A 15,262-nucleotide genomic window follows, 5' to 3' on the forward strand; every position below is an offset into this window, starting at 1 on the left:
TTCTAATCTCAGCTATCTCCAAGTACATGACTAGATCCATTCTTTCCTCCGGATTGAGCTCATCCTTTGCCTTCATCATTATCCTGACTCGCTACTCCTAGTCCTGCTAAAGGTTCTACTATTCTGGGTTAGGAATGATAGTGAAAACTACCATAATGAAATTTTAAGAAATCTCAACAAGTAAACACGCAATATACAATAGTTAACACAAGCATGCAAGAGGTATATCGTGAAATGCCTACATAAACATGTACTCGACTTATGCACTTGACCAGAACTTGGCTTATGCACTTGACCATTTACAAAAAACTTGTAACAGAGACTTTAGCTTTTCAGAAAAAGTTCTTAACTTTCTTATTCACGTTGATCTTAATAAGAAATTGCCTTCTCAGAACATATCACAAGATTTGCATCGAGTGATCCTTATCATATCACGAGATTTTCATCAAGTGATCCTTATCTTATCCTTGTTTAGGGGGTGGACACAACACGATTCCCCTTTGCACCTCGTGTTCCTGCTAGTTACAGCACCATCAACCGTTTGTGCACCGTGATGAATACGTCATAAACAGAGATTCATTTAACTCGACCTTACTTCATCGGGTTACATGCCTTATGCACCCACTAGTGTTAGACGCTTCCTCGCTCTGGTATCATTTGAAAAGAATCCATTCGAGGCTTGTCGACGGTACTTTGTCGACCCAGGGGTTACTACTGCATTCTTAAACACTCTAGAGTGGACAGAAGAGTTCCACTAGGACATTCCCCCGCCTTAGCACTTGGGGTCGTGATAAAAATTTTAAACCATTTTCTTCGAGAACACTTTCTTTGAAAATATTTTCTTTGAAAACACTTTCTTTTGAAAACACTTTTCTCCAAATGCATGTGATATGAGACTTATAACATGTGTACTTACAATTGACATATGACATGTAAAATGCCGTGCATGAGATAACTAAGCATAACATATTCATTTCATAGCATGATAACATAAACCATATGAGATATCAAAACATATACATGAACCCATGAAAAAGGGCCTTGGCTGAAACATGTAGATGCAAAACATGAAGATTCATCACTTAAACATGCTTCTTCTTCTTCAAACATATTTGCTTAGAAATCAAAGCATAACGAAATGAAGCATAAGATCATGGTGTTTGGCCAAAATCCTAAACTTCTAAGACATGGTATAGCTGAATCATCAAGCAACACAAATCAACCACAATGTTTCCTTAAAACTGAAACATGCATTGAACATTCTTGCCTTTTTCATCTTAAAACTGAATCATATCATTCATATAATATTCATATTCCAAGATCATATAAGCATATTCAAACCAACAAACAAGAAATAGCAAACAAAGTAAACATAACAATGAAAGGATTTACACAATCGTATACAAATATTAACCAAGAGTAAGTTGAGATTATACTTACAAAAATCCACGAAATGAAACAAATAGCAAGATGTAAAACAAAATATAACTCATTAGAATAAGGGTTCCAAAACCCTAATCCGTATTCTTGAGTGTGTGAGAGTTTCTAGGGTTATCACCAAGGCTTAAGAAGTCCCAAACCAATCAGCTTCTAGGGTTTTGAATCAAGAAACCCTTCAACTTCCTTGTATCTTCGTGTGGCCAAATGTGTAGAGGATTGTTCCTTCAAACTTTCTAGAAAATCCTAATTCGTTTCCCATGAGCAAGTGTGGAAATTGTGTGTTTCACCATATTCGAACTCCCTTGAGGTTTAAATCACATCTTGAGTTGAATATGTGTTATGTGTGTGTAGAAACAAAAGGAAACTGAGTTCTTACTGATAGGAACCAAGGTGGGCCTACTCTTAAAGATCCTTTGCAAGTTCCAGATGGGCCAATTACAAGATCAAGGGCCAAGAAGATCAAGGAAGCAATGCAAGGATTGGTGCAATCCACTTGGGATGAAGCCAGCAAGAGCCCAACACTGAAGATGGGTCTGAAAGAAGAAGAACCAGCTTTGATCCACTTTATTCATGCTGTGGAAGACATGACTTAGAGATACGGCCTATTGTTATTGGAGGCTTCTAATTTGGTTAAATGATTTATTTTACTAGTTTAGAATAAGTGGGATTGAAAATGCTTGGCTCACATGTCTTATTTCTTATGAACTATGTTTTTGAGAAGGCCTTGTATTTTGGCCAAGGGCTTATTTGGAAAGTTATATTTTAGGAACTAGGGTTTCATCAATTTATTGTTGGGGTTACTGTAGCCGCGGGTACTGTAGCCGGTACTGTTCATCAAGGGTAATTTTGGGAAAAAGGGGCTTTATTTTGGCTAGGGTTTTGATTAGGTTTGGGTTTAAAAACTCTTTGTAGCCTAATTTGAGAGATTAGACAATATTGAATTTTATTTATGAGTTGAGTTTTCTCCTCTTGTTCTTGATTGAACTCTTGAACTTATCAAAGGTAAATCACAACCTTTGTGGCGTTCCTCCTTTGTAATCTGGGTTCTTGAGACGGGTTCTTCAACGGGTCTAGATTTTAATATAATCTAGGTTCTTGAAACGGGTTCTCATCGGGTCTAGATTCTCCATCCTTGACTTGATTTTTGGCTTTCTTGGGGAGTTTTCAAATTGATTGTGGGTTCAAGGGAATTCATTCCCACGGGTTCATATCACTTACTATAGTTCCTCCTTGTAAATGCCGAAATACCCCTCTTGAAACAAGCCTCCTGATGGAAACAAAGGTGGGCCTACTCTTAAAGATCATTTGCAAGTTCCAGATAGGCCAATTACAAGATCAAGGGCCAAGAAGATCAAGGAAGCAATGCACGGATTGGTGCAATCCACTTGGAATGAAGCTAGCAAGAGCCCAACACTCAAGATGGGCTTGAAAGAAGGAGAACCAGCTTTGATCCACTTGATTCAAGCTGTGGAAGACATGACTTAGAGATATGGCCTATTGTTATTGGAGACTTCCAATTTGGTTAAATGATTTATTTTATTAGTTTAGAATAAGTGGGCTTGAAGATGTCTGGCCCACACGTCTTATTTTTAATGAACTAGGGTTTTCAAAAAGGCCTTGTATTTTGGCCAAGGGCTTATTTGGAAAGTCACTTTTTAGGAATCAGGGTTTTAAGAGGTACTGTAGCATTACTACAGCCGTACTATAGCCGCGTGGACTGTAGCGTGACACTGTTCATCAGGGGCATTTTGGATAAAAAGGAGATTTATTTTGGCTAGGGTTTTAATTAGGTTTAGTTTAAATACTCCTTGTAGCCTCATTTGAAGGTTAGACAATATTGAATGTTATTTGTGAGTTGAGGTTTCTCCTATTGTTCTTGATTGAACTCTTGAACTTATCAAAGGTAAATCACAACCTTTATGGCATTCCTCATTTGTAATCTAGGTTCTTGAGACGAGTTCTTCAATGAGTCTAAATTTTGATATAGTCTAAATTCTTGGAACGAGTTCTCATCGGGTCTAGGTTTTTCCATCCATCGACTTGAATTTGACTTTCTTGGGGAGTTTTCAAATTGATTGTGGGTTCAAGGGATTTCATTCCCGCGGGTTCATATCATTTGGTATTCAGAGCAAGGTTTCTAATAAGGTCTGATTCTATCTTTTTTTTCTTGCATATTTAATTCTAGGATTTCATTGTTCTAGGATTGATTACAAAAAAAGAAAAAAAAATAGAGGTGGCTGCTGTATTTCTTCACTATTGTTAGGGTTTCCGATTCTCATTGTTCTAGAGTTTGTGCTGGCTAAAATCTCTTGTTGTAGGGGCTGCCGTATATCACTTGTCTTAGGATTTTTGAGTTATTGTTAGGGTTTTCTCAATTGCTTATTCTTGATTGTAATCAAATCAGCTGGTGAAAAGAAAAGAAAAAAAAAATCGCCCAGGAAAAAAAAAAAAAAAACAATCCGAAATTTTTTCTGGAGCCTTATCATCAAAGGGGCAGCATACATTATTCTAGTTCGTATCTTGTGTTATAGTTACTGTTTCATTCGTATAATTTTCTTGATTCACGTGCCATTTTGTTTTTATTCCTTCTGTGTTTCTCTTGTTCTTGTTTCTTGAACCTAATTACTAGTTGGGATAAAACAAGATTGCTTTGTTTTGATTGAGTTCAATTAGTTCTTAAAGAACTTGAGTGGGAAAACTCTTGAGGTAAAAGGCAAGAGAGTGTGAGACTATTATCGGGAAAAAGTCAATTAAAAGTAAAACACGAGTGGAGTGCCATTATTCAAGTGTAAACACGTAAGGGAGTGTGTGAGGTTTTCTTTTTTGCCACTAACATTCTTTTGTGCAACACTTTATAATGGCTCAGAGGAGTAGCGCATCACCAAAGGGGAGAGCAGATAACTCATCCTATGTGTTGCAAGCCATGCAACAACAGTTTGAGCGGTTGAACTTTGTGTTGGGTGAAGTGAGAGATAGGATGGATCATCAAGAAGCAGCGATTAGAAATCTGCAAGGTGGGAGAGATAGAAGGCGACGTGAGCATAAAGTTGAAAATGAGTATAAGAATGAGGGAGATGGTGAGGATGAGAAGGACTTAGCATCTGAAGTTGGGTCGAATAGACATGGAAGAGTTAGGCGTGAAAGACGACTTGAGGGGAATCTCAGGGGTCGAGATGGTGTAGACAGAGACCTTGGGAGCATCAAAATGAAAAGACCATTTTTCCAAGATAGAGCTGACCTTGAGGTTTATCTAGAGTGGGAGAAAAAAATAGAGTTAGTGTTTGATTGCCATAATTACTCTGAGGAGAAGAAAGTGAAGTTGGTGGTAATTGAGTTAACTGATTATGCTATTATTTGGTGGGATCAATTAGTGACCAATAGGAAGAGGAATTATGAGAGGCCAGTAGAGACATGGGGAGAGCTGAAAACTCTCATGAGGCGGAGATTTGTACCTAGCCATTACTATAGAGACCTTTACCAAAAATTACAAAATCTTACACAGGGGTCTAGGAGTGTGGAGGATTACCATAAGGAGATGGAGGTGGCGATGATTCGAGCTAATGTAGAGGAGGACCGGGAGGCCACCATGGCTAGATTTTTGAGTGGTTTGAATAGGGACATAGCCAATGTAATTGAATTGCAGCATTATGTGGAGATAGAGTGATATGAACCCGCGGGAATGAACTCCCTTGAACCCACAATCAATTTGAAAACTCCCCAAGAAAGCCAAAAATCAAGTCAAGGATGGAGAATCTAGACCCGATGAGAACCCGTTTCAAGAACCTAGATTATATTAAAATCTAGACCCGTTGAAGAACCCGTCTCAAGAACCCAGATTACAAAGGAGGAACGCTACAAAGGCTGTGATTTACCTTTGATAAGTTCAAGAGTTCAATCAAGAACAAGAGGAGAAAACTCAACTCACAAATAAAATTCAATATTGTCTAATCTCTCAAATGAGGCTACAAAGAGTTTTTAAACCCAAACCTAATCAAAACCCTAGCCAAAATAAAGCCCCTTTTTCCCAAAATTACCCTTGATGAACAGTACGGCTACAGTACCCGCGGCTACAGTAACCCCAACAATAAATTGATGAAACCCTAGTTCCTAAAATGTAACTTTCCAAATAAGCCCTTGGCCAAAATACAAGGCCTTCCCAAAAACATAGTTCATAAGAAATAAGACATGTGAGCCAAGCATTTTCAATCCCACTTATTCTAAACTAGTAAAATAAATCATTTAACCAAGTTAGAAGCCTCCAATAACAATAGGCCGTATCTCTAAATCATGTCTTCCTCAGCATGAATAAAGTGGATCAAAGCTGGTTCTTCTTCTTTAAGACCCATCTTCAGTGTTGGGCTCTTGCTGGCTTCATCCCAAGTGGATTGCACCAATCCTTGCATTGCTTCCTTGATCTTCTTGGCCCTTGATCTTGTAATTGGCCCATCTGGAACTTGCAAAGGATCTTTAAGAGTAGGCCCACCTTGGTTCCTATCATTCCCCCTCTCCTCAAAAGGATTCGACCTCGAATCTTCACCTACATCAAAAGGAGAAAGATCAGAAACATTGAAAGTTGCAGAAACTTTATACTCACCTGGAAGATCCACTTTATATGCATTGTCATTAATTTTCTCAAGAATTTGGAAAGGTCCATCTCCTCGAGGATGTAACTTAGTCCTTCTATGGGCTGGGAATCTTTCTTTGCGCATGTGAACCCAAACCCAATCTCCTGGTTCAAAGATGACACGCCTTCGTCCTTTATTGGCTTGGGACGCAACCCTTTCATTCTTTTGGGCAATTTGAAGCCGTACCCTCTCATGAAGTGACTTCACTAACTCCGCCTTCTTTTGTCCATCCAAACTACTTCTGTCATCAACAGGTAAAGGCATCAAATCCAAAGGAGTAAGTGGATTAAATCCATAAACAATTTCGAAAGGAGAGTATGAAGTAGTAGTATGCATCGTCCTATTATATGCAAACTCTATAAATGGCAAACAATCCTCCCAAGTTTTTAAATTCTTATGAACAACAGTGCGTAAAAGTTGAGTTAAAGTCCTATTAACTACTTCAGTCTGACCATCAGTCTGCGGATGACAAGTAGTGGAAAATAAGAGCTTAGTACCCAATTTCCCCCACAACACCTTCCAAAAGTAGCTAAGGAATTTAACATCCCTATCAGAAACAATACTCTTAGGTACACCATGGAGTCGCACTATCTCCCGGAAAAACAAGTCAGCTATGTTGGTTGCATCATCTGTTTTATGGCATGGAATGAAATGTGCCATCTTACTGAATCTATCCACAACCACAAAAATAGAATCTCTACCCCTTTTGGTCCTAGGCAGCCCCAAAACAAAGTCCATAGATATGTCTACCCATGGCTCACTAGGAACGGGTAAGGGTGTATACAACCCATGTGGCAAAACCTTAGATTTGGCCTTTCTACATGTAATGCACCTTCCACAAATACGGTTAACATCTCTCTTCATCTTAGGCCAAAAGAAATGTTCATGCAAAATGTCTAAAGTTTTCTTGACACCAAAGTGTCCCATTAATCCCCCACCATGTGCCTCACGCACCAATAACTCACGCATAGAACAATTTGGCAGATAAAGTTTGCTTTCTTTAAACAAATAACCATCATGCTTGTAAAACTTACCAAATGCCGCCTTATCACATGCCACATACACATTAGAAAAATCAGCGTCATTGGCATACATGTCTTTCACATATTCAAACCCAAGCATTTTAGCACTCATAGAAGAAAGAAGTACATACCTCCGGGATAGAGCATCAGCAACAATGTTCTCCTTACCTTGCTTGTAACGGATGACATAGGGAAATGTCTCAATGTATTCCATCCATCTAGCATGCCTTTTATTCAACTTACCTTGACCCTTGAGATGCTTCAATGATTCATGATCGGTGTGGATCACAAATTCCCTTGGCCATAGGTAGTGCTGCCAAGTCTCTAATGCACGAACAAGAGCGTAAAGCTCTTTGTCATAAGTAGGGTAGTTCAGGGATGCCCCACTTAACTTTTCACTGAAGAAGGCTATGGGACGCCTATCTTGCATCAAAACGGCTCCAATCCCAATTCCTGAGGCATCACATTCAATCTCAAAAGCTTTGTTAAAATCAGGTAATGCTAACACAGGTGCAGAGCACAACCTTTCTTTAATAGTGGCAAAAGCATTCTCTTGATTAGCCCCCCAATGAAACCCAACATTCTTTTTAATTACCTCAGTGAGTGGTGCAGTAATGGTGCTGAAGTCTTTAACAAAACGCCGATAAAAGCTTGCTAAGCCATGAAAGCTTCTTACCTCAGTGATGCTTTTTGGCGTTGGCCACTCCTTGATGGCCTTGACTTTCTCTTCATCCACCTCAATACCCTTCGTACTAACAACATAACCAAGAAAAACAACTTTTTCCATGCAAAAGGCACATTTCTTGAAATTAGCATACAACTTTTCACATCTCAACACATCAAACACATATCTCAAATGGTCAATATGTTCATTTAAGTTCTTGCTGTACACTAAGATATCATCAAAGTACACAACCACAAACTTGCCTATGAATGCACGTAGGACATGGTTCATTAATCTCATGAAAGTACTGGGCGCATTTGTAAGTCCAAATGGCATAACCAACCATTCATAAAGCCCATATTTAGTCTTAAAAGCAGTTTTCCATTCATCACCCTCTTTCATTCTAATTTGATGGTACCCACTTTTAAGATCAATTTTACTGAAAATACATGAGCCATGCAATTCATCAAGCATATCATCCAATCTAGGAATGGGATGGCGATACTTTACCGTGATATTGTTGACCGCCCTGCAATCAATGCACATCCTCCACGTCCCATCCTTCTTTGGCACCAGTAGCACTGGTACAGCACAGGGGCTCATGCTCTCCCTCACGTACTCCCTGCTCATCAAATCCTCAACTTGCCTCTGAAGCTCCTGTGTCTCCTCTGGATTACTCCTATAGGCTGGTCGGTTTGGAATAGCAGCCCCGGGCACAAAATCAATCTGGTGCTCAATGCCTCTAATGGGTGGCAACTCATTTGGCATCTCATCCGGGAATACATCCTCAAACTCCTGCAATAAAGAAACAGCCAAACTAGGAAGAAACTGGTTAGTTTCATCAAGAGTAAGATAAGACTCTTTATAGACAAGAAAAATCATAGGGCGATTGATATGAACCCGTGGGAATGAATTCCCTTGAACCCACAATCAATTTGAAAACTCCCCAAGAAAGCCAAAAATCAAGTCAAGGATGGAGAATCTAGACCCGATGAGAACCCGTTTCAAGAACCTAGATTATATTAAAATCTAGACCCGTTGAAGAACCCGTCTCAAGAACCCAGATTACAAAGGAGGAACGCCACAAAGGTTGTGATTTACCTTTGATAAGTTCAAGAGTTCAATCAAGAACAAGAGGAGAAAACTCAACTCACAAATAAAATTCAATATTGTCTGATCTTCAAATGAGGCTACAAGGAGTATTTAAACTAAACCTAATTAAAACCCTAGCCAAAATAAAGCCCCCTTTTACCCAAAATGCCCCTGATGAACAGTGTCACGCTACAGTACCGCGGCTACAGTACGGCTACAGTAACGCTACAGTACCTCTTAAAACCCTAATTCCTAAAAGTAACTTTCCAAGTAAGCCCTTGGCCAAAATACAAGGCCTTCTTGAAAACTCTAGTTCATTGAAAATAAGACGTGTGGGCCAGACATCTTCAAGCCCACTTATTCTAAACTAATAAAATAAATCATTTAACCAAATTTGAAGTCTCAAATAACAATAGGCCCTATCTCTAAGCCATGTCTTCCACAGCTTGAATCAAGTGGATCAAAGCTGGTTCTCCTTCTTTCAAGCCCATCTTGAGTGTTGGGCTCTTGCTAGCTTCATCCCAAGTGGATTGTACCAATCCGTGCATTGCTTCCTTGATCTTCTTGGTCCTTGATCTTGTAATTGGCCCATCTAGAATTTACAAATGATCTTTAAGACTAGGCCCACCTTGGTTCCCATCATTCCCCCTCTCCTCAAAAGGATTCGATCTCGAATCTCCACCTGGATCAAAAGGAAAAATGTTAGTAACATTGAAAATAGCAAAAACTTGATACTTACTTGAAAGATCTACTTCACGTGTATTTTCATTAATTTTCTCAAGAAATTGAAAATGTTCATCCAAGCTACTCCTATCATCAACAAGCAAAGCCATCAGAGGTAAATGAGTAAGTGGATTAAAACCATAAACAACCTCAAATGGAGAATAAGAAATAGTAGTATGCAAGGTTTTATATGCACACTCTAATAAGGGCAAATGATACTCCCGCAAATGTTCATGTAGCAAGTCAATGAATGGCAAAAGATACTCCCACAAACGTTCATGAAACACACCTGAAGTTTTTCTTACACCACTCCAATCATATGCAAACTCAATGAATGGCAATATATACTTCCACAAATGTTCATGCAACATGTTGAAAGTTTTCCTTACACCAAAGTTACCCAACAAACCACCATGTCTATCACACACAAGCAACTTAAGCATAAAACTAGTTGGCACACAAAATCTATTCTCTCTAAACAAGTACCAATCTAATTTATAGAACTTACCAAACGATACTTTTTCACATGTTCCATAGACACTAGCAAAGTCATCATCATTAGCATGCAATTCCTTATTATATATAAGTCTTAACAATTTTACATCTAAAATGAAGATAAGGACGTACCTTCTTGCTAAAGCATCAACCACAAAATTTTCCATACCTTGTGTGTATTTGAATACATGAGGAAAAGTCTCAACACAGTCCTCCCGCTTAGCATGTATTATAGTCAACGACTTACCTTGTCCCTTCAAGTGTGAAAAAGACTCATGTTCTTCAAAGAAAGGTCGGTTAGGAATTATCGCACTTGACACAAAATCAATGTAGTACTCTATCTCCCTAATAGGTGGCAATCCACTAAACACACCTCTAGGAAACATAACCTCATATCCCTGCAACAAAAAGACAATAACACTAGGCAAAGATACGTCAAGTTCGTTAGTATTAAGACTCGCCTTAGCATAAAAACTCACTTTTCTTTTTGTTTTTCTCTCACTTTCTTCACTCTCTCTTTTCTTTCCACAATTCTTTTCTTTTTCACTCTCTTTTTGCTTTTCACTCTCTTTTTTTCTGTCACTCTCTTTTCCTTCATCTTGTTTTGAACTCTCGACCTGACAACTGTTTTTCAACTCATTCTCTCTTTCTCTTGAGGTTTCAGCCTCACCCTCATCTTTTATCTCACTCATTTTACTCTCTCTCTCGTTTTCGGCCTCACTATTTCTTTTTTCTCAATCTCACTTTCACTCTTGCTTTTTAGCTCAATCTCCTTTTCACTTTTTCTTTTTTGATCACACTCATTTTCACTCATTCTTTTTTGAGCAACCTCACTTTTCAGTTTCAAATGGTCCCCATGGACTTGTGTTGGAGTTAAAGGAGCAAGTTTGATTGTTTTTCCATCATTTTCAAAACTGTACATGTTCCTTAACCCATCATGGATCACCTTCCTATCGTACTCCCATGGCTTCCCCAACAAAATATGACCAGCATGCATAGGCACTACATCACAAAGGACCATATCCTGGTATTTTCCAATTGAAAAAGTAACTAGCACTTGCTTATTGACCCTAATCTCCCCACAATCACTCGACCACTGCAACATGTATGGTCTAGGGTGTTTTAAGGTAGGTAAATTCAGTTTCTCAACTAAAGTAGTGCTTGCCAAATTAATACAACTCCGCAAATCAATGATCATACTACATACCTTGTTGTTGATGTGGCATCTAGTATGAAAAATGTTCTCGCTCTGCTTCTCTATATCATCCATCTTAATTTGTATATTGAGAGCATGCCTAGCAACAAGAGACTCACCATACCCTTCATTCTTACAGTTATGTTCAATACAAGGTTCACTCCTCCTCCTATCTCTCCTGCCTTGTAAATTTCTAATTACCACTTCTTGATGATCCATCCTATCCCTCACTTCACCTAACACCAAGTTCAACCGCTCAAACTGTTGTTGCATGGATTGCAATACAAATGATGAGTTATCTACCATCCCCTTTGGTGAAGAGCCACTCCGATGAGACATTGTAAAATACTGCACAAATGAATGTTAGTGGAAAAACCTCACACACTCCCTTACGTGTTTACGCTCGAATAATGGCATTCCACTCGTGTTTCACTCCTAATTGGCTTTTCCCCGATAATAGTCTCACACTCTCTTGCCTTTTACCTCAATAGTTTTCCCGCTCAAGTTCTTTAAGAACTAGTTGAACTAAATCAAGATAATACAACCTTGTATTATTCCAACCAGTAATATAGATCCAAGAAACAAGAAACAAGGAAGGAATAAAACGACACGGGACTCAAGGAATTTATATGAGGGAAAGAGTAATTATAGAACAAGATACCAACTACAAATATGTATTCAGCCCCTTTGAGGATAAAACTCAATCAACAAATGTTTTTCTTTGTCTTTGTTGTAACTATGTAGCAACCTTTAAATATGCTACCTCTCCTTATCTTCTTCTCCTTCTTCTTCTTCTTCTTCTTCTTTTTTTTTTTTTTTTTTTTCAAATTTTCTTTTCTTTTCTTTTCCTTTCCTTTCCTTTCTTTTCTTTTCTTTTCTTTTCTTTTCTTTTCCTTTCCTTTCTTTTCTTTTCTTTTCTTTTCTCTTGATTTCTTTTCTTTTCCTTTCCTTTCTTTTCTTTTCCTTTCTTTTCCTTTCACCAACTGATTTGATCACAAACAAGAATAAGCAGTTGAGAAAACCCTAACAATAACTCAGAAACCCTTGGGCAAGTGATATACAGCAGCCCCTAGAACAAGAGATTTCAGCCAACACAAACCCTAGAACAATGAATTTCAGCAACCCTAACAATAGGGAAGAAGTCTGCTAACCACCACTATTTTTTTTTTTTTTTTTTTGTAATCAACCCTAGAACAATGAAGCCCTAGAATTAAATATGCAAGAAATAAAAGATAGAATAAGACCTGATTGGAAACCTTGCTCTGAATACCAAATGATATGAACCCGTGGGAATGAATTCCCTTGAACCCACAATCAATTTGAAATCTCTCCAAGAAAGCCAAAAATCAAGTCAAGGATGGAGAATCTAGACCCGATGAGAACCCGTTTCAAGAACCTAGATTATATTAAAATCTAGACCCGTTGAAGAACCCGTCTCAAGAACCCAGATTACAAAGGAGGAACGCCACAAAGGTTGTGATTTACCTTTGATAAGTTCAAGAGTTCAATCAAGAACAAGAGGAGAAAACTCAACTCACAAATAAAATTCAATATTGTCTGATCTTCAAATGAGGCTACAAGGAGTATTTAAACTAAACCTAATTAAAACCCTAGCCAAAATAAAGCCCCCTTTTACCCAAAATGCCCCTGATGAACAGTGTCACGCTACAGTACCGCGGCTACAGTACGGCTACAGTAACGCTACAGTACCTCTTAAAACCCTAATTCCTAAAAGTAACTTTCCAAGTAAGTCCTTGGCCAAAATACAAGGCCTTCTTGAAAACTCTAGTTCATTGAAAATAAGACGTGTGGGCCAGACATCTTCAAGCCCACTTATTCTAAACTAATAAAATAAATCATTTAACCAAATTTGAAGTCTCAAATAACAATAGGCCCTATCTCTAAGCCATGTCTTCCACAGCTTGAATCAAGTGGATCAAAGCTGGTTCTCCTTCTTTCAAGCCCATCTTGAGTGTTGGGCTCTTGCTAGCTTCATCCCAAGTGGATTGCACCAATCCGTGCATTGCTTCCTTGATCTTCTTGGTCCTTGATCTTGTAATTGGCCCATCTAGAATTTACAAATGATCTTTAAGACTAGGCCCACCTTGGTTCCCATCAGCGATCTGCGAAGAAAGCCCTCTTAACCTCACTCTCTCTTGCATAGAAACTCACTTTTGCCTTTCCTTTTCTCTCAGAAGACTCTTTCTTTTTTCTCTAGTGGCTCTACTCTTTTTTCTTTACTCTCAGCCACCTCTCTACTTTCTTTTTCACTCTTTCTTTTATGCTCTTTTTCACTCTCACTCTTTCTTTTTTGCTCAATCTCTTTTTCACTCTTCCTTTTTTGATCACTCTCATTTTCACTCTTTCTCTTCTGATCACTCTCATTTTCACTTTTTCTTTTTTGAGCAACCTCACTTTTCAATTTCAATTGGTCCTCATAGACCTGGCTTGGAGTTAAAGGAGCAAGCTTAATTGTTTTGCCCTCCTTTTCAAAGCTGTACATGTTCTTGAACCCATCATGTGTCACCCTCCTATCATACTGCCATGGCCTCTCCAACAAAATATGGCCCGCATGCATAGGCACAACATCACAAAGCACCTCATCCTGATACTTCCCAATAGAAAAAGTAACTAACACTTGTTTATCCACCCTAACCTCTCCACAATCATTCAACCACTGCAATTTGTATGGTCTAGAGTGTTTTAAGGTTGGTAAATTCAATTTCTCAACCAAAGTAGTGCTAGCCACATTAGTACAACTCCCTCCATCAATGATCATACTACATACCTTATTGTTGACATGGCATCTAGTATGGAAAATGTTCACTCTCTGTTGCTCTGCATCATCCACCTTAATGTGTGCATTAAGAGCACGCCTGGCAACAAGAGACTCACCTGTCACAGGGTATACCACTCCATCATCATCACTAGCATCATCCAACTCGGGCACCTCATCACTATCATCCTCACTCTCAGTCATCACCTCTCCATTGTCACGCATAATCATCACCCTCCTATTTGGACATTGAGAAGCAATGTGCCCTGAACCCAAACACTTAAAACATTTGATATCTCTATTCCGTGAAGGTTGGGATTCTACCTTGGGTTTGTTGCTAGTTCCCTCATCTTTTCCCTTAGGTGGTTCGGTCTTTCTCTTTGCTTCACCTGGATCATTCCTATCCCATTTTGATTTCCAAGTAGTGCTAGAAACCGAAGTGTACCTTGCTGTCCCTTTTCTCTTTAACTGTCTCTCCACCTTCATAGCCATGTGCACCATGTCCTCTATCTCCACATAATGTTGTAATTCAATTACATTGGCTATGTCCCTATTTAACCCACTCAAAAATCTAGCCATGGTGGCCTCTCGGTCCTCCTCTACATTAGCCCGAATCATCGCCACCTCCATCTCCTTATGGTAATCCTCTACACTCCTAGACCCCTGTGTAAGATTTTGTAATTTCTGGTAAAGGTCTCTATAGTAATGGCTAGGAACAAATCTCCGCCTCATGAGAGCTTTCAACTCTCCCCATGTCTCTATAGGCCTCTCATAATTCCTCCTCCTATTGGTCACTAATTGATCCCACCAAATAATAGCATAATCAGTGAATTCAATTACCGCCAACTTCACTTTCTTCTCCTCAGAGTAATTATGGCAATCAAACACCAACTCTATTTTTTTCTTCCACTCTAGATAAACCTCAGGGTCAGTTCTACCTTGGAAAGGTGGTATTTTCATTTTGATGCTACCAAGGTCTCCATCTACACCATCCCGACCCCTTAGATTCCCCTCAAATCCTCTTTCATGCCTAACTCTTCTATTTCTACCCGACCCAACGTCAGATGCTAAGTCTTCCTCATCCTCACCATCTCCTTCATTCTCATACTGATTTTCAACTCTATGCTCACGTCGCCTCCTGTCCCTCCCACCTTGTAGATTTCTAATCGCTGCTTCTTGATGATCCATCCTATCCCTCACTTCACCCAACACCAAGTTCAACCGCTCAAA

General features: G+C 39.0%; 1 protein-coding gene across 1 annotated transcript; it reads right to left on the reverse strand.

Moving 5' to 3' along the window:
* Positions 1-5,837: 5,837 nt before the first annotated feature.
* Positions 5,838-15,001, reverse strand: LOC121256286 (the record flags this gene model as incomplete). The annotated part of the gene is made up of 5 exons (XM_041157031.1): positions 5,838-6,394; positions 6,983-7,025; positions 7,242-7,682; positions 7,764-8,668; positions 13,588-15,001. Coding segments are annotated over 5 exons (3,360 nt in total), but the record flags the coding sequence as incomplete, so codon positions are not given.
* Between the last annotated feature and the right edge of the window lie 261 nt (positions 15,002-15,262).

The sequence above is a fragment of the Juglans microcarpa x Juglans regia genome, chromosome 3D, assembly GCF_004785595.1.
Source record: "Juglans microcarpa x Juglans regia isolate MS1-56 chromosome 3D, Jm3101_v1.0, whole genome shotgun sequence".
NCBI lineage: Eukaryota > Viridiplantae > Streptophyta > Magnoliopsida > Fagales > Juglandaceae > Juglans > Juglans microcarpa x Juglans regia.